The 24,714-nt window shown below is 38.3% G+C and overlaps 1 protein-coding gene across 2 annotated transcripts in view; it reads right to left on the bottom strand.

Moving 5' to 3' along the window:
* Positions 1-24,714, bottom strand: part of DIAPH3 (diaphanous related formin 3) — a 499,951-nt gene that overhangs the window by 118,706 nt on the left and 356,531 nt on the right. For both annotated transcript variants that reach the window (XM_029936634.1, XM_029936635.1), the window contains 2 exons: positions 14,947-15,042; positions 14,394-14,453 (listed from right to left, as the gene is read on the bottom strand). In XM_029936634.1, coding sequence (XP_029792494.1) covers positions 14,394-14,453; positions 14,947-15,042 — 156 coding nt within the window. The remainder of the gene's footprint in view (positions 1-14,393; positions 14,454-14,946; positions 15,043-24,714) is intronic.

Raw genomic sequence — 24,714 nt, 5'->3', positions numbered from 1 at the left:
ATGTGTGCGAGGCGAGGTTATGGACGGGACGGGCAGCAAAGAGCTCCTGCCTTCCAACAATGTCTTTGTTGATCTGTGTGTTGGTTATACAGGTAAGTTCGCTTTATGAGCGTTCATCAATCCACACACTTAGGAACTGTGTGCTTATCTTTATGTTAGTCTTCAATATAAAGTTTACATTTAAAATGAGGGAAGAAGCAGAAGAGTATATGGAAAGTTTAAGCAAAACAAAACAGTCAGGACTGTACCTAAAGACAAGTACTTATGTAAAACAGAGAGGGTTTTGCTCAGGCATGAATCTGTACATTTATAGTCTTTTATTCCTGATTTTCACAGTAGAATTAGTGTCTGGTATTTGTAGAAAGAGGCTAGTTAAAGAAGATCTTAGTGCAAAACTACAAAGAGATTCTAGATAGGGGTGGAGATCTGTTTAGAAAAGGAATATGTGACAAACCATATGCGCCTAAACTGAGAAAAAAGAAATGGCACTTTCTAGAACAGATAGGCATGGGCAGAGGCATAGAAACTACCACAAGGAGATTGCACCAGCAGGACACAAGAACTCCTCACCAAAGAACAATTTCAAAAATTACTCAAAACCCTCCTTTTGGCTGACTTTACAACAAATACATAGGAGGTACCGAGTTAATTTCCAGGAAATATCACAAGTTTCTGCAACATAGTACCTAGAGTTACTAACTTTCCTTACCTCCTTCCATGAGGGAATGTCTTTATTTCTCACCCTGGGCAGAGCATGTCTCTTTATGCTTTGATGACAGAAGTGAACAGGGATCAGTGACTGAAGAGGTTAACAGAAGGGAGGGTAATGGACCGCATCCAGTCTCCGGCAAGTGAATGGCAAACGTGTTTAAGAAGTGATAGAAAACGGAGACTTACTGGAGGTGAAGCTACCACCACAGGGGGCCAGGGTGGCACAGGTCCCAGGAGCTCCCGCAACACTCTCCCCTGCTGTGAGACGGTCCCGGGCATCTCTGCATACGCTGTGCCCTTTGTGTGTTTGTGTCTGTGCGTTCAAACACAGAACATCATCAGCATTGTCTAAGCAGTTGCCCAATGACAGATCACAATGAATTTTGAGAGAGTCTTTTCTCTTTTTTTTCCTCCTTTGGGCCATGGGGAAATACTAAAGAAAAAGTACGAAATATGCCTTTTTGTTTTTAAACCAGTGATAAAATACACTTTGAAATAAATATAGCCTAGTGCATGGTTTATGAAATATCAGCTTAGGAACTCCTCAAGCTAACTGTATTAATAAGAAGTAATAAAAGGACTGATGAAAGAAGTTTCTTAGTTGTATCTTATATTTATTTGTAGCACTGAAGTTCTACAGACTGAGTTATTGGCTTGTCAGGACTAAACTGCAAGGTGTTATTAACATTTTTAATGCTAAATCTAAACTATTTATTGGTCCATCTTTAAATATAGATACGCTGGTACATGAGGATTTTGTTTTTATTTGCATAGCATATTAGCACTTTCCTGCTGCATAAGTGTTTTAATGGGAAAAGTATGCACATATAACAGGGCTAATAAATGTATTTCAAATTAAAAAAAAAAGCCAGAATCTTTTAACCTTGAGGCTGTTATCATGGGCTAGGTGAAGGTAAATAAAATTGATATATGAGGTAAATGGTGATGCATTTTTTTTACTCTATTTCAATATTCCCTTATTTCATTATTGCTCTAGAAATTGGGATTAGACAGCTCTTCTGACTAATTAACCAAAGGAGGTTTGACTAATAGAAGGAGACTGCAAGCATGATTAGTTAAATGATGATGTACATGGCACTTAATGATCATTATCATTTATTCTAATATCAGTGGTAATAAATAGTGAAACTGTTTAAGCCAAATGCTGTCATATCACAATAATTTAGATCATGGCTAATGCTAATAATTTCTAATTTACTTGGGAATCAATGGGACATGTAGCTTTCTTAATGCATGTCAATGCTTTCTTCAATAATTTATAGGCCCTTCTTAAAGTAAAGAAAATGTTAATATTTATCTCTTTACCTAGACTACATAACAGGCAGTCATTTCACCATTTGCCTCCGAAGAACCAATAGTTTTAGTTATATTAGCTACATCCTTGGCCTTCCTGTGGCCAGTGTAATGTATGAAGATGCTTATTTACAAGGATCCAATGACTCTAGCCAACATTACTGTTTCAAATGCTGATTTCATCCTAGTCTCTGGCTTTCTATGGATTCAGTAGGAACAGATTAGTCATCAAGTTCTTAGGCAGCACTGGAAGGCTACTTTTTGCTGTAAGAAACAAACAAACTAGAAAGGTACTTGATTTTCTCTATTACTTATTTCCATCACTATTTTCACTCACATTAAGAATTACAAGGGAAAGAAGATTCAGATATGCACTGCGAAATCGCTGGCCAATGTTATCTACAGCATACACACAAAAAGGTGGGGAGAGTGTCTGTTTTCTATGCAAAGGCACATTCATTATCTTGAGCTAGAAGCACTACATTATGGACTCTTAATCATGCCCTATCACTCTGTAGGAATGCTGAAGAGGCTGAAGCTGAGAGCTAGGACAGACACAAGTCCCCTTTAGGTTCATGCACAGAATTGGAAGAGGAAAAAGGAAAAGGAAAAATGAAGGATACAAGTGCAATCGTTTTTTTTTTCTTTTAGGAGAAAAGGATATTATGTAACTAATGAATGAAAGAAGAGATTTGGCTTCCAGCTATATTTTAATGGGGACAAACTAAGTTACTCTTAGAGATGTCTTCCTATATTGATTCCCTGCCTGTTGCCCATTAAGACCTTTAATATTCCTAATTTTAATTTTCTTTAAGGTTTATGGTTACTTTACAAAGAAATGCAAAATGCTTCCAGTGAAATAGCAGTTTCTTGTCTCTGACTCTGCCTTATTCATATTCCCCCTGCTATTTCTCTTTAAATAAAAAAAAGTTTATTTATTTATTTTGAGAGAGAGAGAGAGAGAGAGAGAGAGAGAGAGAGAGAGAGCGAGCGAGCTAGCATGAGCTGGGGAGGGGCAAAGAGAGAGGGAGAGAGAGAGTCCCGAGTAGAGAGTAGGCTCTGTGCTATCAGCATACAGCCCAATTGCAGGGCTAGATCTCATGAACTTTAAGATCATGATCTGGGCTGAAATCGAGAGTCAGATGCTTAACAGACTTAAGCCACCCAGGCGCTCCTCCCCTGCTATCTCTTGATTAGTCAGTCTTCGACAATAGTTACTGATTTCCTATTATGACAGACCGAAGCTTAACTTCCTAACAGGTTGTCTCAGTAGGGCTGCTCACAGCATGGCTTCCCCCAGAACTAAGAGCAGGAAGCAAAACAGAACACCCAAGATGGAAGCCACGGATCTTTCGTAACCAAACCTCAGATGTGACATACCATCAGTTCTACTGCATTCAATTGGTTCCTAACCCTGGAAAATGTGAGAGTGCTGTGCATTACATAGGGATATGAACACCAGGAGGCAATAATCATTTGGGCCATCTTGGGAGTCTGGCTACCACAGGGTTTATATTGTTATGACTGTAAAATGGCACACAAGGCTATGTCAAATTCAAGAAGAGTACTATGATTATATATCTTCCCCCCCAAGTTAAAATTGCCTGTACTTTTTTCCTTAGCACTTGTCTCATACTTCTCCCTGAAGCTTTGTATTTTTATTAAAAATTTTTTTATGTTTATTTATTGTTGAGACAGAGAGAAACAAAGCATGAGCAGGGGAGGGGCAGAGAGCGAGGGAGACACAGAATCTGAAGCAGGCTCCAGGTTCTGAACTGTCAGCATGAAGCCCAATGTGGGGCTCGAACCCACAAGCTGTGAGATCATGACCTGAGCCGAAGTCAGACGCTTAACTGGCTGAGCCACCCAGGTGCTCCATCCAAAGCTTTATAACACAATTATTCCTAATTGTATAAATATATACAATTATACAAATATAATTATATACCCTAATACAGTTGTACACATAGTGAAATAGATTAGATTATTTGTACATTCTACACCAGAACTGTTTATGCTTTTTCAAATATGTACTACTTTCTTCCTGCTACCATATTTTTCATATTGAAAGATATTTTTAAGTCTTTTTTTATACATACACCTTTTATATTTCAATGGTGAAAAGAGAGGATTATATATATGTGTGTGTGTATATATATACATATATATAAAATTATGGTGTTACTATATATTAATTATGGTGTTATTCCCTACATTTTCTCTGTTTACTCCAAGTTCTTTTGGGTTTTTTCCTTCTTTTTTCCTGTTGAATGATATCCTCAAAAGTCAGCTGATATTAGCCCAAATGCTAATATTTGGAGGCCTGTTCTCTGGACTGTGCATTATCGCCAGATGAATAATCTCACACATACTTGGAGTATAAGCTTGGTTCCTATGTACTAAAGACTGAGTGGTAGGAAGGCGCCAGAAGAGGATTTTGCCATTCAATTTTTCCGAAGACCTTCCCCAGTGTTCATACAATCCCTGTTTTCAGTGGAGTACCTCCGCTCTGGCTTGTGTTCTAATTCCAGAGCAGCTAGCACAATTTTTCCTAACAGCATACTTCTCATCTCCTGGTGGCATGGAGGAAAGTGCTGCATAGTGGTTATAGGTCTGGATTTAGAGCCATTGTGCCTCGTCAGAGGTTGAAATGCTACTTTAGGATGCCTGAATTTTCAGCTTTATGCCTATCCCTCCCATTAGTGGTCCCTGAACCACTTGTGTGGAACCATGAGGACTCATCAGAGTCACCTGCTGTTGTGGGTTGAATTGTGTCATCCTAAATTTATGTTGGGAGTCCCAGTACCTGGTACCTGTGAATGTGAACTTATCTGGAAAGAGGGCCTTTTCAGATGTAATCAAGTTAAGATGAGCTCAAATTTGATTAGTGTGGCTCTCACCAAAAGATGAATGTCTCTCTTCATAAGAAGGCCATGAGAAGAAGGTGACAGGGACAGAGTGTCATGTTAAGATGGAGGCCAATATTCAAGCCAAGGAACATCAAGGAATGTCAGCCACCACCAGAAGTAGGGAAGGAGAAGAAGACAGATTCTCCCTTGGAACCTCTACAAAGAACCTTTGCCAGCATCTTCAGACTTTGAGCCTCCAGAATTGTGGGAGAATAATTTTCTGTTGCTTTAAGGTCCCGACTTTGTGGGAGTTGGTCATGGTGGCCTCGGAAATGAGTACACCTGGATTCCAGTTCTCTCTTCCTCCACCACTTTTTCTCTATTCTGTCTTTATATGTTATTTCTGGTTAAAGATGCCTTGATTTCAGAGGAGTTCAGATTGGCTTTTACCACTCCTTCTCGTACTGTCTTCTCAGTGAATCCCAAGGAGGAAAGGGGGTGAGAACATCCTATTTTAAAACTACAAGTCCCAAGTGCTTTCATGTTTCTTCTTTTTTTTCCTTCTAAACTAGTTCATACCAATTAATGCACTTTAAGTGCAATATAGGAACTATACACAGAAAGAAAATTAATTTCAATGCCCATTCTGCTTACTACTATCATTTTAAAATTATCATTGCTTAATAATTTATAGTAACTTTCTAGTGACAAATGCACCACAGAAGGTAGGTGGAGAAGGGGAAAGAATGAGGAGGAATAAACATATTCAATTTATTGACTATCTACTCAATTCTAAGTATTGTAGTACTTTCACACTTTTATTTAATCTTTCCAGTGGTCTATGAAATATGTCATTTCTGTTTTACAACTGAGGAAAAGGAAATTCAAAGGTTAAATAATCTGCTATGTCACCTTGTTAGCAAGTCAAGAAGTCAAACCAAGACTTGTCTGTCTCTAAATCCCAAGCCTGACCCCATGCTGTCTTTCAAGGTCAGACTGGCAAGATCATTTAAGGCTTCTATATACAGAATTCAAAAATGTGACTAGTTTTATGCTTTCACAAATAGTCAGTGAATAAGAACTACTGCTCTTTTTGTAGGTAACTACTATGTCCTGGCAGGCACTTTGAAAAGCATTCATTTTTAATACTGACAATAGTCTTGAAAAGTGGTTTCTGTATGCAGCTACTCCAGACTGACCTTTAATGAGGACAAATCAAATATAAAAATAATCTAGGGTATCTTAGCAATAATAAGGTTAGCGCCAAAGATGGTTTTCAAAGGAAAGGATCTCAGACATGTAACACAGTTGACACACGCCGGGGAGGAAACCCGCTGCATGAGGATCCCCACTTACCACTGGTAGGATGCCTTCCTCGTACGTAACACAGCACAACAATGAACACACGTCATGTAAGATGTTCCAACCGTGTCCATTACTTTCCTAAATAACTACCATCCCATTTTAAGGTATGAAATATCCTCTACGGAATGGATGACTCCTCTTGGCTGCGGCTCTGAAGCACACTCGGACCGCCTTCTGCCACACTGGGCACTATGGTTACGTTTGGAGAGTAAACTTTTAGAACCTTTAGGTTATAAGGAAGTTAACTGTCCTTTGTCCCATGGCCTGGGGTGCACCTTAGCCACCTTTCTTCACCCTCATTACAGCTGGGCCACTATGCAAACACTATCTTGTCTCCCGGAGCAGTTACCTTGCACAATCCATATAGGACATGTGCTGTCTGTCCTTTATCATCTTTGCTTCTCTTTCTACTCAGAGACTCACTTTCTGAAAGACACCTTACATCTCAGTTCTCAGAGAAAACAGATGTCATCAGGTGAGATCTCCAGATTCCTCATTACTCAGTATTTGTACTCACTTCTCTCCGTACGTCCTTCCTTTCTACTGTCCAGGTTCTCCACAGCTGTGCTTGCCCATGCCATCCCCCAAGAGCCTCACTCTAACTACTGCCCAACTAAATAGTCATCCCTCCCCTCCAGAGCTCCTTCCTTTCACCATACAAAGGTCCTAAAGTCAGTGACACACATAAGGTGAAGAAACATAACCTACTCATTACATCATGACTCCTTCTACTTCTAGCTATTCCTAGCTATGTCTTTTCTTTTTCTTCTTTCATATCCAGTTTATTTGATTATTTACTAATGTTTATTTAGTTTTGAGAGGCAGACAGACAGAAGAGACAGGGACAGAGACAGACAGACAGCACATGCAGGGGAGGGGCAGTGAGAGAGGAAGACACAGAATCTGACACTGAGCCACTCAGGTGCCCCTATATCCAGTCTTTTAGAAAGAACCACCTCCACTCCTCCAGCTAATGCCTTCTGGCTTCAGTTTCTATTATTCTTTAGAAACTGCTCTTCCTGAGGTGGGTAACAGCACCTGTGTCCTCAAGCCAATCCATGTTCAGATGCTCCCCTATCCTTGCCTTGCCTGGCCTTCTGAAGCCTGTGGCTTGGTTGGCTGCTCCTTCCCCAACTCTTCTTTCCCTTGTCGGTTTCATCCAAGTTGTACAGCCCAGATGAGCCTCGTACATTATCCTTTCCAGTAAAACTGATGACTGTCCCAGGCACAAATGATACCTTTCTCCTCCCTGTATCCTGAGGGAATCTTCACAGTAGCACCATTTCACTGAATCTTAACGGTTTTTCCTAAACAATTTCTTTGTCATTAAAACTGTAGATCTGCCAACTATTTGACATGTTTTTCACATTTGTGATTGTGTCAACGCAACTTTAGTTCTCAAATGAGAAAACTAAAGTAAAAGTGGTTTCCTTTCAAGAATATACATGGAAAAATATAGTATGTGGAAACTGAAAAAAATCTTTTAAGTCAGTAATCAAACAACGAAATCAATAATTATCTTTTAATATTTTATTTGGGGGGGGGGGAAGTGGGCAGAAATGTGATTAAATCAAGAGGTCCTTTCACCAGGACAGAAAGCATGCCCAAACACAAAAGTCTGAAACAAAAGGAGAGTTCAAGGAACTTCTAAAGTCTGTCCACAGGCTCCTTCTAAACCCAGATTCTGAATCCATGTCACGAGAAAAGGGAGAAATTTACAGCGGGCCAGAAATTTTGAAAGATCATGTAATTATAGTCCACCATGCAACACCAACAGAATAAAGGACATATTAATCCTAACAACCATTTCAGGGAAGTCAAGGACATTACTTTCTTATGCAGTAGTCCTTTATCCCTTCTCACTCAATTTAGTTCCAGACTTCAGCACACATTTGTGAATGCTCATTAAATCAAAGGCATTTGCTATTTCTTGCATAAATGTCCTTTTAAAACAACTTGAAGTCCTCGGGGCTTGAAGATTTTTTAACCTGTTCATGCTTAAGAGTGTTTATGATAATGACTAAGCCAGAAGGTTGTCCCTGCCCGGACTATAAATTAAAAAGGCCTTTCCCTCCTGCCCAACGGGCATCCTTACCTAGGCAGAGTCCCGCTGAGTCAGTCCATTCTTCCTCTTGCTTGACTACACTGTAAATAGGAGAGGCTGATATTTCAATAAAATGTGAAATCACCCAAATTGTTTTACACTCCTGGCCTAGAGAAATCTCCTTAAAAAATATTTAAGTCTTTTTTGACAGTCTAGGCAGCATTTGATTCTGCTGGAAAGCTCAAGTGTAAGGGTGTCAAAAACAATTAGTATTTTAATAGTTCCCTTTTCTTGTTAGGTATTTAGTAGGGCACAAGTTCATCGGAAAGAGAACAAAAAATATTCTCAAGAAAAAGAGTCAATGATATTTAGCCAAATCATATAATTTTACTTTATTATTCTCTAGGCTCTTTCTACTTTAAATTCAGATATAGTTTAAAGAAATAAAAGTGGTAGTTGTCAACATTCACTGTGACAGGTAAGGTCTTCTAGACAAGGAGTGGTTTGGTGTCGTCTTCACTGTTTTCAAACAAGCCTTAAGGCAGCTAGTGTTCGGTAGACACTACTGAAAACCTTACTAATTTCATAATTCTGCCTCAAGACAAATTCTTGCTATTTGGGGAAAGGTAGGTGAAGAAATAAACAGAACCCAAGCCTGAGTGGAATAAGGAGGAGGGTGTGGGAAGTTTTGATACATCTATAACAAAGCCTGTCTTGTATGCGGCCCTTATTGTGTGGAGAAATATGCTAATTTAAAGATATCTAACTAGCTTCACATTTAATTCTGACTTCAAATCTTAGAGTAGCAGAGCAGCTGTGCCTGGCGGCAATACAATCTTATTTCTATAAAAATCTCTCAAAGCTCCATATATAAGTGGAAGAGTAAAAATAGATAATCAAATCCAAATTAAGGCTATTAAGAATTGATTTAGTGTAAAGATAATATAGCAAGATTTTGTTTAGGTTATGGATGTTCACTAAAAATGTGTAATACTTGTTTGCCTAAAATTCTGATTATGTTTTATCTTATTTTGTCACAGTCAAATAGTTTTATCATTAGGGGTTTTAATTGCATATGGTTTATAGAATTCTTTCTGATTACTCTATATCCATTTAAGAGGAAAAAATTCCCACTGTACTAAAGAGAACCTTCTAATGAAGATGCAATCAAATTGCAGGCAGATGTACCACAAGGTGTGGCTTAACAGTTTACATTTGTGAATCCTTTGTTACGAACATTTTAAGTGTTTTATAGAGTATGCAGAGGACAAGTCCTAGAAGAGGGCAGGAAGAAATGTGTCCTGAAAAACACTAGTCACACAGTCGTATACTACCAAGTTGTAGGAACAAGGAAACAAACAACAAAAGGAGAAAGAAAATGAGGAAACCAAATCTTCACAAGTCTTTGTTGAGCCTCCATAATGTTGATTCCACTATCATGTAGTCTCCCAGACTTTTCTTTCCTCTCTTGCTCACTTCGTTACCATCTGTAACCATTCCTGAGGTTTAGCACTTGACTTGCCATTCTCTAGATGTAAAGATTTTTCCTGTAGATAACGCATTACCTTACACAGTGTCAGCAATTCTCTGAGGGTCTCTTAGCCCACAGCTCTAGACCTGGCTTCGTCCCTCAAACCTTGATAAGCTCTTTGATTCTCTCCCCAGCCCTTGCGGCCAATCCATGTTGGCATCAAGATGGCTACGAAATCCTTTTGATTCTTTCCCCTCTCCTACATTTCTCACTTCAGTTCCAGAAAAACTGCTCAGACCTGCATTTTCCTGTTCAGAAACCTCAACATTCCAAATCCTTGGTCTGGCATCAGACTTTCCACATACTTCTTTCCTATCTGGTCCTTTATTTTTAACCAGACACTTTGATTCGCTAACACCCAAATATAGTATGATTTTTATAAAAATGCACTAATAAATACTTTGATGATCTTGACTTAAATGGAAATCTTACTTTTTTTCCACAGACCAAAGAAAATCTTCAAATTTGGAATGCACTGCATTTAGTAAAGAAATGAGATCATGCCCTGTACTCATTAGCAGATGCTTTCCTTTGTTTTATTTACTGTTAAACTCCGCTTGATTAAGCAAGGGGAAGAAATCTAATTAATAAGCAACCCTCCACTTCTAAGGAGTGAATAATCCAATAAAGATCGAACCGCCTCCTCCCTACTTGATATAACACCTTTTGAAGCCTAGACCACTGATGATCAGATACCTCCTGATGACAGATCACATTTTAAGGAGGAGATGAAAGGGTTAACAGTGTTCACAGATGGAGCTTTAACAATTAGCATATTAAGTCCCACTTATTTGGGTAACATCTAGTGACCTGATTTTGCTCAATATAGTACATTAATTGTTCCATTCAAACCTAAACATAAACATTTCTGTTCATTCAACACGTTCTTACTAAACAGCCATGTGTTAGGCACCAATGCAGCTAAGTGCTGAGGTTATAGCAGTAAACAAATCAGATAGCTCTGACTGCCTTGTCCTCACCCTGATGAGACTCGTAAGTAGCGTGGCGGACACTGAGTAAGAATATTTTACAGGAAATGACGACTGCAAACAGAAAAGCCATGGTGTTATTAGAGCACACAGTATTCCAGAGTTCAGACTGGGACTCACCAAGAGCCCGCTGATAAAGTCCACACATGCTGGGTCTCACCCTTGCCCTCAGGCTTTTGGCTTCATTTCTATCTATCCCTCAAACCTCACTCTGGATTTCAGGTCCTTCTAGAAGTCAAGTCTGGATCGTCCTCATAAGATCTGGACTGGTCTTCCACACTCGTAGATATTTTCAAAACACTGTGCATTACCCTCCATCCTGGCATTAACCAAAGGTATGGGAATTGCTACTCATCTGTCCTCAATGGATAATGAACTCTTTGGGACTATCTCTATATTGTAAGTGCCTAGCAAATGCTTAAGAAATTTTGCTAAGTTAATGAATGAATAAAGGTTCTGCAGGGAAAACTACTGGACATTTAGTTTCTGCTGAGGTTTACACAGGCAACACAAAAGATAAAAGAAGTAATGGTTTTAACCAAAGTATTTCTGGTAGAGATTTGGAGCACAGCACAAGTGCTCGGTTGTTCAGGATGTATAATTCCTGGGCTTCTGAAGTCTATAGGAGTCAGAATGCTTGAGGTTATCTTCTGCCAACATATATACTGGGAAATTTTAGCTGCAAGGTCTCAGATATTTTACCAGGATCTTCTAATTCTGAAATAAAAGATGACTGATCTTCATATCTACCTCTGCATGTATATGTATAATCTAAATCTCTATTTATACTCTATACAATCTAAGTGTTCCATGATCTTTCTAACAGAGTATAAGGTGGCTCCAATTAATAGCAAGTGGTCATAATTCCAGAAGATGACATATTCCTGGAAAAGAGTGCTATCTAGTGGTTAAATCTGGGAACGAAAGACAAGATACACGGGAGGCTAAGAAATATCTGAGGGGGTGTATCTCAATAGGTCCCCTTTATATCAAGAAGAGAAAAAAAATGCATACACATTGCTCATCAGCTCAAGAGTGTGAAGGGGAACAGATACTGATTCAAGCAATTGTACTCAAGAGTACAACATGGCAGAGAGATTAAGAACTTAGAATCAAAAGTCAGACAGGCTCAGTTGAAAAGCTGGCACAGGACCATAAGCAAATTACCAGACCTATTTAATCTTTAGTTACTTTCCACAATGAAATAGAGATAAAAATATTGACTATCTGATAGGACTATTGCAAAGACTGAATGGGATGATACCTATAGAAATTCTGTGCTTGGTATTTAGTAAGCCAAATAACCCAGCAGACACTAACTTATTAATACTTTTACAGATATTATTTTACATAGGATCTAAGCCAAGTTTAAAATAATTATATAAAATCTCATAAATCTTTAAAAAATAGGTTATGAGATAGTATGAATTACTATATATGCTTGTAGAAAATATCAGACATTAATTTTAAATACATATGAAAGCAGATTAAAAAGTAAAATAGGTTCAAGTTACATTTCATTCACATAGTTCAGTGTTAGCATGTTCAAGACAAAAAGCAATGTTTAAATAGCAAGATTACAAAATACTCCGAAATACCATCTTTTCTTAAAAATAATTATAATCCTTGCTGCATTCATGATACTTTCCTTAAATAAATTCTGCACTTTTCAACATCTAGTCAAATAAATTTATCTTCTTTATATATAAAGAGTTCTTAAAGATTAACTGGTCATTTGAATTTTTCCCCACTTGGTTAGAAATATGAAGGGAAAACACAACAGAAATATTGATAGAAAATAAGTTTTAAAAACACTTTAATCCACTACATTTATATTAGAAAAGAATTTGACCTCTATGATCTATCTCCATTGGCTTGCTGTATAATCTGTTAGCTTAATTATCACAACAATCTTTGGACTTCAGACAGCATATGTCAACTTGAATAAAGATAGAAATGCAAGGTTCATCTGCTTTTATGCAATGGACTGAAATACTACAATTTAGAAGTAAATAAAGATGAGCCTTTGTAGACTGGACACCTTACTGACATTACAGTCAGAAAAGAACTGGGTTCCCCAAGGCCAATGCATAAAATTACCTTGAGTAGTATTCCTCTACATAACACTAAAATACTTATTTTAACTTAAGCAATGCATGGGTATACATAGGCCATTATAATCATGCCGTGATCATTGTATTGGCTGTGGGTCTTTAATGACTCACAATGTGGGCTGCATTATTTTATGCATTTTCTTACTAATGAAAAAATCCAAAGTAACCATATATAATCAAAAAAGAAATGTGATGGGAATTAGAGCTGCATTTTGGTCACTTTTGTGTCACTGACTAGCTCTGTACTCCTGGGAAGTTTTCAGCTTCTCTGAGTTTCCACTTATTCATCTACAAAACAAAATAGTCTCTAGGGTCCCACGATAGCTCTATTCTTTAGACTTCTTGCCATTATTTACCATGTCACAATGACTCCAAATCATAAACCGAAAGCTAGGGATTATTTAAGTATCCACAATGAATAACTCTGACATACTACAATTCTTTTTTCTATTAGCATAGGGAAAGGCCAAACAGTAACAAAAACATACTGTTGAAAAGACTCAGAAGACCTATTTAAAAATTTGCTGTAGATTCTACCTTTCCTCTCATTTCTTAAACATCTACTATATACATATTTCATTTTGAGCCATAAGCATCTACTCATCTATTAAGATTAATTACCCACATTCTTGTTTTTTTGACACCAATTTCTATACTCCATCACATACTAACACTTCCAGAAAATTAACTCATCTGCACCCAAAATAGCCCTTCAATGCAAATCTGTTAAGCATTTCTTGGCAAACTTTGACAATAATTTCATTCGGAATAAATGAAAATGGTAATTGATACATTTGTTTATGACTACGGAAGGTAAGCAGAACCCTGTAATACAGAACAGTGAGAGAAAGGGAACCAGTGTAAATAAAACCCAGTCAATATGAACTGGCACCTTGAAGAGAAGAAGAGGGTGGGTGTGTGGGTTGGTTAGGGACTTCTGAAAGCAGTTAATCTCAAATAAGTAACAGAGACTAAGTTAACTCACCTTTTTGGCAATTCTGGTATAGGCTTCCACAATACCACATGAAACTCATCTGTATTAATGATTTTGCTAAAATGCTGGTCATAGTTTCAGACTCTACTGGCAAATATGGTAGAGTAAAGTAGGTAATGGACTCAATATTTCAAATTGTATCCTGAGGTAAAGTAAATCCTATGTAAAATATTACATGGAGAACATACTGCTTTTGAAAGGATACATTGAACAACACCGATCAAACATGTATGACATAATCTCAGATAATAATTTTAAAAATTCATCTGAGATCTGAAAGAAGAGCTCTAGATATTACCTCAAGGCAATGATGTAATCATGAAATATATGAATGTACAATCTCATAGCAAATAGGTACAGCTACACATTTCTATTATAGTTGTATCTAAACTTGAGAACTTCACAGCAGCCTATTAAAACAATAGATCAACAGGATAAAAGTAGATAAGAAGAATGTGCAATTTATGAATATGGTTTATTACCATGGCTACAAACTTTCAGAACAGGCCTCTGAGACATGGGACTGAAACTCTGCCGAATATCTGTTAAAAAAGAGAAAGAGAGACAAAGAAAATTAACACAGAGGTCTGTTCATCTCAAGAAGTGTTACAGTATTAGACTGTTTTCAAAGGTTAAATATGTCTGGACCCAAAGCAATGCTTCAATACCCTGAAATACTTGAAGCAATGATGTTATGACTTTTACTTCCCATTTAATTATGCTACTGTAAACTCCACTGGGATAAGGTGCATATGGTTCTTTCGCTGAGACTTGTCACACTAATCAAGATTTTCTAGGTTCAGTGCTTTGATTTGTTAATGCGCCACTGACATCGGCCAACTGGAATGCTTCTCTCTCTCTGACATTTGTCACTGCAAGGGAAGGATTAGGCAAACTCATGAAACTTCTGAAGAGTTGTTGCCCACAGCACTATATGCTTGACACATGACTTTAAAAGAATTAAAAGAAAAAAAAAAAAGGTTGTTCTTAGCGATAGTTCCCTAGAAGGTAACATGAAACAAGTATAATGTTCACCTTTTGGCTTTGGTGTCCTTTTTCTTCGGTCGCGGAAGGCAGCCCCCGACTGCAATGCCTCCAGCAGACTATCCATCACTCCTGTCTCATCACCCTCTGTGAAGAGAGATGCAGGGAATTCCATCAGCCCTCGGGGTTACCATAGCAATGTCAAAGCATGCACAGAAGCTGGTGATGGTGATGGTAGGGGGAAGAGAGATCAGATGCCAGGACTAAACCAGCAATTTTAAGATAAGAAAGGACTTTAACTCTCTCATAAATCAAATATCTTTTAATGAAATCTGTCTCATTAGTGCCTGTGTTACTGTCCACTAAAGAGGACCAGGTTCCATTGATTCACTTCAGAAGACTGCTTTTATAGTCTGGTGGCACAATAACTTTAAATAGAGTGGGGTTCTAGTCATATCTGTGTCGTAGGTTATCATAAATCACATTTCCCTTGTAGAAATGGGTTATTTTCAAAGCATCAGCTTCTATTCTAAAATCGACCAGGTGTGGGAGAATGTTTTTGTTGTTGTTATGGAGAACTCTGCTGCCTAAACTCATTGCACAAAATTATATTTCCAGGTTAACTACTGTGAACATGTTCCCAACAAGTGAGTTTTCATATCAGAAGATAATCATCCCCTGACTTTAGGTGACATGGAACAATCACTACAAACTTCTACAGATTGTGTGAAAAGTTGGTCTTCTGTAATGAAAAATAACCAGAAGAGGCTCTCAAATACCTAAAGTATTTCATCCCATTATGATTAGTTTAAATTGATATTCTGTATATATTTAATGAATTCTCTCTGTAGAGAACAGATTATCTTGTAGTGTTTACAGCTTTTTATAGCTGTCAGTGCTAAATATTATTCAAAGGAAGGGGGGGAAAGAAAAGCTTCAAAGAAACTGCTGGCCCAATCCCAAATCAAGGAAATGCCCAAGACTTTTTGGTCCCTCAGAAAGAGGTTATTTGTAGATATTCCCTATGAAACTGTACAGCTGGTGTTATTACATGTAAAGTAATAGAAAACTATTTTCCTCTCATTTTTAAAAATTTCTTTTTATTGAGACACAATCCCTTCATTGGGAACAGATGACAAATGAATGCAGGAGAGTACAGATAGCAAACTCATTTACAGTTTATAAACAGATATATAAATATAAATATGCACTGGCCCCTTTCCATCTGGTTCTATCACATATTTTTAGAAACGTACTAAATTTTGTAGGTGTCATTTTAAAAAAAGGTGGGTGACAAGTAGAGTATTTGGAGGTTAATTTTCACATAAATTTAATTCTGAAGTGGTTGGTGGCTATTTTAATTAAAATGCATTACAAATTTCAGACACCTTAATTAGTAATTAGCTATCTTTGAAAATTTACACTCAAACTTAACTTAAAAAAACAAACTGCAAGTAATGTCAGGTATTTAAGGTTGTAGATATACTTCATTAGTAAAAGGCAACATTTTAAAAATCTAGAAGTTTACTAAAGCGAGCATGAGATTAATGGCATACACTTTAAAGGGGAAGAAAAAGAACAAAGAAAATTTGAACTTTCCTTAGTAAGTTTACTGCTGATGAGTAATGACAGTGATTCTGAAACTATTATGTTTTGTATCATAAGAGAGAGGAGATGGGTAAACTCACCCTGGGAAAGGAAATACAAACGTGGAATAGGTGAGGAAGAAGCACAAAGTGTTGGATTGCTAGTACGACTATCATATAAGCTCAAGGTTTTTTTTTTTTAATTTTTAAAATGTTTTATTTATTTTTGATACAGAGAGAGACAGAGCATGAGAAGAGGAGGGGCAGAGAGAGATGGAGACACAGAACCGGAAGCAGGGTCCAGGCTCTGAGCTAACTGTCAGCACAGAGCCTGACGCAGGACTCGAACCCATGAATGTGAGATCTGACCTGAGCGGAGGTCGGAGGCTTAACTGACTGAGCCACCCAGGTGCCCCTAAAGGGTTTTTAAAAAAACACATTTCCTAGCTTTCCAAAATAACGCAGAAGTAATGACACTGTGACAGCAATGAGCAGGTCTGGTCTCCAGATCTTGGTTTCTAAATATCATTCTTAATGGGAACCAGAATATGGTTGATCATGGGGCTGAGACCAAGGAAGTGTGAAAAAAACCAGGAACACACTGATGTGCCAGGAGATTAAATAGAGTACCCAAGGACAGACAAGGATGTGTCAAAAGGGCAGAGGGGAGCCAGAATGAAGTAAGCCTTGGCCAAGTTTTGGATGATTTGAGTACCAAATGAGTAAAAATGGAGATGGATAATTACGTATTGGGGAAAAAAAACCAAGTATGCATCCATATTGATACTAAAAAATTACAAATAGATATGGGGGAAGAGAAAGCTCTTTATAGAAGAATGTCAACCACTAGGTGTCAATGGTACAGGGGAAATAGAAAATTCACTATTTTATAACTCACATAACAAGAACTGATAGAGGTAAATAACATCAATGGGGGCACAAACCATTGTATATAAGGATGTGAAGGACCAGGGTTTGGAGAAATCTGGCAGATATCACCTTACCCAAATACTCAAATCTGACATCAAATTTAGCAGCAATTGCTTTCTGAAATGATGCTCTAAGACAGACACAACCTTGTATCGTACTTCGCATAAAAATATTTATCCTGAATCTAAATGTAAGGAAACAATCATAGAAATCCAAAGTGAAATGACTGGCCTGGGTTCTTAATAACGACCAATTATGAAAGAAGAGAGTGAAGGGGAGAGGGAGAAAGGGAAAGAAATTAGGGAGGTGTTCTAGATTAAAGGAGATTAAAGAGATGTGACAACCAAATGCAATACACAATTTTTGATTAGCTCTTGGACTGTAAGAAAGTTATGATTTTATTACCGTAACTGGTGAAATTTTAAAATGGACTAGAATGCTAAATAAGTTATATTATACCATTTTTAAGTTATGAATATGATAATTACATTATTATTAGGTAGGTTAAGCCATTTGATACTGACACATTTAGGCTGAACAATTTATACTCCAGTCTCATATTATCCATTTCATGTCCTTGAACATGATATTCTCTTTACACAGAACATCCTTCCCTGTTCTTCACCAAGCTAAGTTCTTCTCCTTCAAGTCAGAGAACTGAGAAGCCTTCCCTGATCTATATGGGGTAAACTGGATGCCCTCTGTGTCCTAATGGCATGGGATACCTACAGCAATAAATCCTTTATATTATAATTTACTTGACAGTTTTTACCACTAGGCTGAGTTCACTGAGGACAGAGAAAGTGGTAGGGGTACATTCCTACCACCATTGTCAACAGTGCAGCACTGTTTCTTCCTCTTCCCTTGTCTCATACATCCTTTCAATTGCCAAATATTGTACACACCTAAATATCTCAAGAATTGATCACTTGTTTCCTTTTCTGACTAAACTTTAAGTTCACTGTTCAGATAAGAATTACTTTTTTTTTTTTAATGTTCATTTACTTTGAGAGACAGAGAGTGAGCAGGGGAGGGGGTGAGAGAGAGGGAGACACAGAATCCAAAGCAGGCTCCAGGCTCTGAGCTGTCAGCACAAATCCTGACATGGGGCTCAAACTCAATACACTGAGATTACGACCTGAGCCAAAGTCAGATGCTTAACCGACTGAGCCACCCAGGTGCCCCAGGACTGAATTAGTTTTCACCCGAAATAGTGCATGAGTTCCTAGGAGTCACACTGCATCTAGTTAATCCCAAATTGGAATTTATCCCATATAGCACTGGTAAGCTCTGAAACAGAACTAGGATCTTCAATCCCCCAGTCACAAATTTTTAGTATCTCTCGCTTCCCACAATATAAAGTGCCAACTCCTTCACTTGCCTGGACACTTGATTCCAATTGCTTTTCTAATCTTATGTCATGACCTGCTTTTTAGCTAAAGGCAACTGTAAAGCTTGTAGTTCTTCACAGATCCTCTCTCTCCCATCCTTTACTCTCTTCCTAGAAGGTCTGTGCTTTAGTCCCCCAGAGCTGATGGCTTTTCCTGGCCTTCACTCCCACAGCATAATGCAAAGAATACAATACGGAAGTAAAGAGACACACATTCTAGTCTGAGGTCTCAATGCACTACCTGTGAGACATTGGACTCGTTACATAATCATTCCTGACAAGTGTAACAGAAAGAATACCTGTCTAGGTTAATGAGAGGATCAAATGAGATAATACGAAAGAAAGCACTTGATAAATTGCTACGTGATATAAACACGTAGGGAAATAAATTCATAAATGAACTCCATAGTGCACTACAGCAAGTTTACAAAATATTTGATTGTGTTTCAGGCACTGTTTTAGATACCTTATAAATTAAATAACTTCTTTAGTGTATTTTATTATGTCTTTGATCATCATCATTTCTAAGGGAAACTGATCAGAAGTGCCTATGAGAAATAGATCCTTTAATCATCAAATAATTAAATGTGTAAGATCACAACATATAATGAAGATATTATCCGAATGTTAAAAGTGCATTTAGGGAAACAATCAACAGAACTAAAAGGCAGCTGACGGAATAGGAAAAGATATTTGCAAATGACTTATCAGATAAAGAGTTAGTATCCAAAATCTATAAAGAACTTATCAAACTCAACACCTGAAAAACAGATATCCAGTGAAGAAATAGGCAGAAGACATAGACAGTTTTCCAAAGAAGACATCCAGATGGCCAAAAGACACATGAATAGATGCTAACATCACTCACCAACAGGGAAATACAAATCAAAACCACATTGAGATACTATCTCATAGTGGTCAGAGTTGCTAAAATTAACAACTCAGGAAACAACAGGATGTGGAGAAATGGGAACCCTCTTGCACTGTTGGTGGGAATGCAAACTAGTGCAGGCACTCTGGAAACAGTGTGGAGGTTCCTCAAAAAATTAAAAATAGTAGTACTATTGACCCAGCAATAGTACTACTAGGAATTTATCAAAGAATACAGGAGTGCTGATGCATAGGGGCACATGTACCCCAATGTTTATAGCAGTGCTTTCAAGAATAGCCAAATTATGGAAAGAGCCTAAATGTCCACCAGCTGATTAATGGATAAAGATGTGGTTTATATATACAATGGAATACTACTAGGCAATGAGAAAGAATGGAATCCTGCCCTTTACAACATTATGTATGGAACTGGAGGGTATTATGCTAAGGGAAATAAGTCAGTCAGAAAGACAAAGGGAGAAGGGGAAGGGGAAAATAGTTACAAACAGAGAGGGAGGGAGGCAAACCATAAGAGACTCTTAAATACAGAGAACAAACTAAGGGATGATGGGGGAAGGGTGGAGGGGGGATGGATTTTGAGGATTGAGGAGGGCACTTGTTGGGATGAGCACTGGGTGTTGTATGTAAACGATGAGTCATAGGAATCTACCCCTAAAACCAAGAGCACACTGTATACACTGTATGTTAGTTAACTTGACAATAAATTATATTAAAAAGATAAAAAAATAAAAAAAATTAAATTAAAAAAAGATACTGGTAATTAATCACAATTAAAATTTTTAAAAAGTGCATTTAGAATATTCATTCAACATATGTTTACTGAGGGCCTATTATGTGCCACGATATTATTAGGCACTAAAAATACCTAGGCCCCAAGAATTAACAAGACATGTCTTCTGATCTCAAGAAGCAAAACAGTGTGATAGGTAAGGGAGGGACCTGAACTAGAGAGGCAAGGTTTCCTAGTGAATTACAGCTGACACAGAAGCAGGAGTGAGTCACGGCAAAAAGGAGGGACAGAATAGCATACCTGGCAGAAGGAATAGCAGGTGCAAAGGCAACAAAAGTGAGCTATAGTATTGAAATGATTAATATTCACATGATTCTAATACGCACCTAATAACTCAGATTTACATAACTCTAATGCATTATTCCTCTACAAAGAGAAACAAACATTAGCTATTTTTTAATTGTAGACTAGAATTCAATTTCCCTAACTACAAGTCAGTTCATATTCAAAATATTTATAGCCTCTTTCCTACTGTGAATTCTTTTAAATAAATAGACTAACTGTAATAGTCAAAGCTTTGCTATGTCTGAATAACAGATCACCTTGTTTAATTAGTGAATGGTGTTTTAAAAAATCGTACAGTGTCAAGATAAATGGAAAAGAGAGAGCTAAGGATGAGTTATCTCTAAAGCAGAATCAATACAACATGCAGACAAGGAGAGGGTGAGCAGCTAAAGAGTCACACAAGTCTGAGGTCTCTGGGGCCTATGAATGGAGGAGTAGAAAATATGGAAATAGTTTCAATTAATATTGAGTTTGGTGGAGAACAAATGTTGAAGACAGTGAGTTTCCTTTTGGATGTGTGAGTGAGTACAAGGTAATTGCAGGGACTTCCTGGTAACTTCTGAAAGTAAGCTGGAAATTCTGGCCTCAAATTCAGACAAAAATTTCAGTACTATTTTCAGAAGTCATTTCTGTATTACAAAACACACTCATTCAGCACTCTGAGCCAGACCCTGAGAAAGGTCTGGAAATACCAGGATTGACTTTATCCTTGCCTCACCGATGCTGCGGGCACTCTGGAGGTGGGGAGGACTGAATCGGGAGAGGTGGCATCTTGAGAACCAGTTACATTTTATAAAGAGGAGAAAAGAGGAAAGGCAGTGACGTGGTGAGATGCGGTCTGTCCTTCATTTCACTTTTCCCAAACCAAGGCATAACACTGAGAGTACAGATGACGACAGATACAGGGCAGATCCTAAAAGGTTCCAGAACATTAAAAACAAACCAAATAGATTGCAAACAAAGTATACAATCAGAATGAAACTGGATTTCTCAATAGGAATGCTGAGTTCCAGGAGACACACGGATTTCAAATTCTGAAGAGAAAGTATTTCCAATGAAAGAATGGCTACACAGCCTAGAAGCCGAGGATAGAAAATGAACATGCAGGTTTCTGAGCACTTGTTCTTAGAAAACTACTGGAAGGTGTGCCTTTGCAAAAAACAGAAGGAAAGCAAGAAAAAACAAACAAACAAGCAAACAAACATGGGATCTAGGACAGGGAAAGGAACAGAACAGCAAGGTGGGGGAAAAAATTTTCCCAGGATGGCACTTGTGTCCCAGGCTCAGAGCAATCACTAGTCCAGATCACATGGGAGAAAAGGGGACCAGAGCAGAGAGCCATGGCCAAGGAACTAAAAGCAAATCTGCTGTGTTGAACCATTGGCAAAAATGACGGCTGCTGATAAACAGACCTGTCTGAGAGTCTGGATAAAGCAGTGACAGATGTACACAAGTACTAAGGAAATTAAAAAAAAAAAAAGTTAGTATAAACCTAGAAATAACACTGTTGCCCCACAGGAAACAATCATGGAATACCAACTGGAAGAATGAGGAATATTTACACAGTTGAGCTATTATCAGCACTGGTTATTCTTTGACTAACAAATATGATACAGTTGTAACAGGAGGCCGGCACAGGTAGAGGAGAAGGGAAGCGCACAGAGGGTACAAGGTTGGCAGAAAGCAAACAGAAACAAAATCTTCACTGATCAGGAACTCAGGAATGCCTAGAACAAATTAGCAATAGTCTAAGCATATTATCTAGAAATAGATAAGAGGTACATAAATACCAGGAAAAAAAATCCTAAGAATTACAAGTGGTTGCCTCTGGGAAGGGGAAGGCTGTAAAGAGGAGTGATGGAAAATATATTATGCTATGAGTTTAGCATATTTCATTTAGGAATTTGCAGACATTATGCTGATGAATATGAAATAATGCCAGCAACAAAAGAATTCGTGACAGGAAAAGATGACTGGGGAGGTGGAGACAAAGGAACAAGTTGATTTTTGACCTAAGTGTGCTTTCCCCTGAGAAGAGAAGGAGTGATGACAAATGGAATGACACATCATGGGCACTGTGATGGGATCTCCAGTTGAAGAGGGACACCTGGTGTGGGGCGCAGGGAGAAGGAAGAACAGTCAGAGAAGGCCCCCTGGGTCCCCAAGACTTAAGAGTTTTAGGTCTGCCATGACTTTCTGAAGGGGAAGGCCCTGCTCGAGCTCAAAGATCAGGCAGGGGTTCTAGAGGGTCTGGAAACATTTGGTGAACTCAGATGTCCATGAGAGTGGACAGCAGGGTCCCTGTGGGTCAGGGCTGAGAGGTGCTGAGGGCATAGGGAGGCAACAGCTCCCCCTGCACTGAAATAGGCCACAAGAATTTGGGGTTTACCTTTAAGGGAGCCACCAATTTATTTTAACCTAGGACCTAACATGATCAGATTCCTATTTTAGAAAGATCGCTATGAGGAAGGACAAGATGGAGGGCAAGGTTTGAGGATTTCAATTTAGGCAAACGTGATCCCAGGGCCCAAGGAAGGAATGGAAGCGTTGAAAATGCAAAAGAGAAAGGGAAGAACAGAACAATCTTGGTCAGCCTGGATGGGAGTATTAAAAACATAAAGTTGAGGTTAATTTCCAGGTATCCAGTTTGGCTAATGAGCTAGCTATGTGTATTGATGTTATGCACCAAGTAATGATTTGGGCTTGTTTGGTGGTGGAATGGGGCTGAGCCTAGAGAGGCATTCAGTTTTGGATGTGCTGACGAGTTCATGAGACATCCAACTGCAGGTGACTCAAGGTGTTCAGGAGGCGAATCATTCTTCCAGAGGAAGAACTGGTTATGCTAATAGGTTTAGCTTAGAAACATACTGGTTGTTCTTGAAGCTAGAGGAAAGAGAACAGTGAAAAGGTAGAGGACACAAGTTTTGAATTCAAACAACTTGGATTGAAATACTGGCTTCCCAATTAGTCATCTGTGTGACTCTGGGCAAATTACTCAACCTTACTAACCCTAGTTTTTTCCCTCTTTAGTGTGGAAATAATAGTACTTGCTTCGCAAAGATTACTGGAGGATTAAAAGAGATACATCATGTGCAATGCTCAGCAGAGTGCCTGGCGCAGAGTAAGAGCCTAATTATCAGTTGATCTGTGGCATGGTGGTTGCAATGGCAGAGCACGCGGTCTCTTAAAAAGAGTGTGCGCAGTGACATGAGCTCTGAAGATAAGCCACAAGGCAAACCAATGTGTAACGGGGATTTTAGGAAGAAATGAGTGTTCACAGCCTGTGACTGTTTTCCATTGTGTTTACTCTGCATGCACTTTCAGAGCTCCCCTTTTTACTCCATCGTCCCTACACACCTTCTCTAACTCTCACCACATTTTACAGGGTTTCAGTAGCAGGAAGAGATGTAATGGAACTGAGATGAGGCCATGGAAGAAAAGCTCAGTCTCTCCAAAGAACTGTTGAAAGTGTGCCGCTGGTGCACAAAATACATAGGCTCATAGTTTAACCCAACTCCTTCTAAAAGAAACAGTGACAGTTGCCCTTACAAAATTACATGAATTATTTTTCAGTGCTGCTGGTTATAGACCTTCTGGGAACCAGATTGTATCTGCTTTACTTGGTAACCCAGTTCAGTCTTTAACCTAGAACAAAGCTCAAAATATGACTTAAACCAGACAGCAAAAAGACAGGAATAACTTAAAGTCTTTGAACTTGTCTTAATCTAGTTGTGAAAGTGAAAATTTGAGTCAAGGGAGTTAGAAAGCCAATTTTCATTGGGATTTAACTGATAAAATGATAATTAGAACAGTACTCTTTTATACTGTAGTTAAGTGGCTCAGCCATAAGTAGAATTTTATATTAAAAAAAAACTGTTTAGGGGTGCCTGGATGGCTGTCATTGAACATCCAACTCTTAGTTTTGGCTCAGTTCATAACCTCACAGT

Source organism: Suricata suricatta, chromosome 4, assembly GCF_006229205.1.
Source record: "Suricata suricatta isolate VVHF042 chromosome 4, meerkat_22Aug2017_6uvM2_HiC, whole genome shotgun sequence".
In the NCBI taxonomy this organism is placed as follows: Eukaryota; Metazoa; Chordata; class Mammalia; order Carnivora; family Herpestidae; genus Suricata; species Suricata suricatta.
This window is presented reverse-complemented; position numbering and strand designations above follow the sequence as displayed.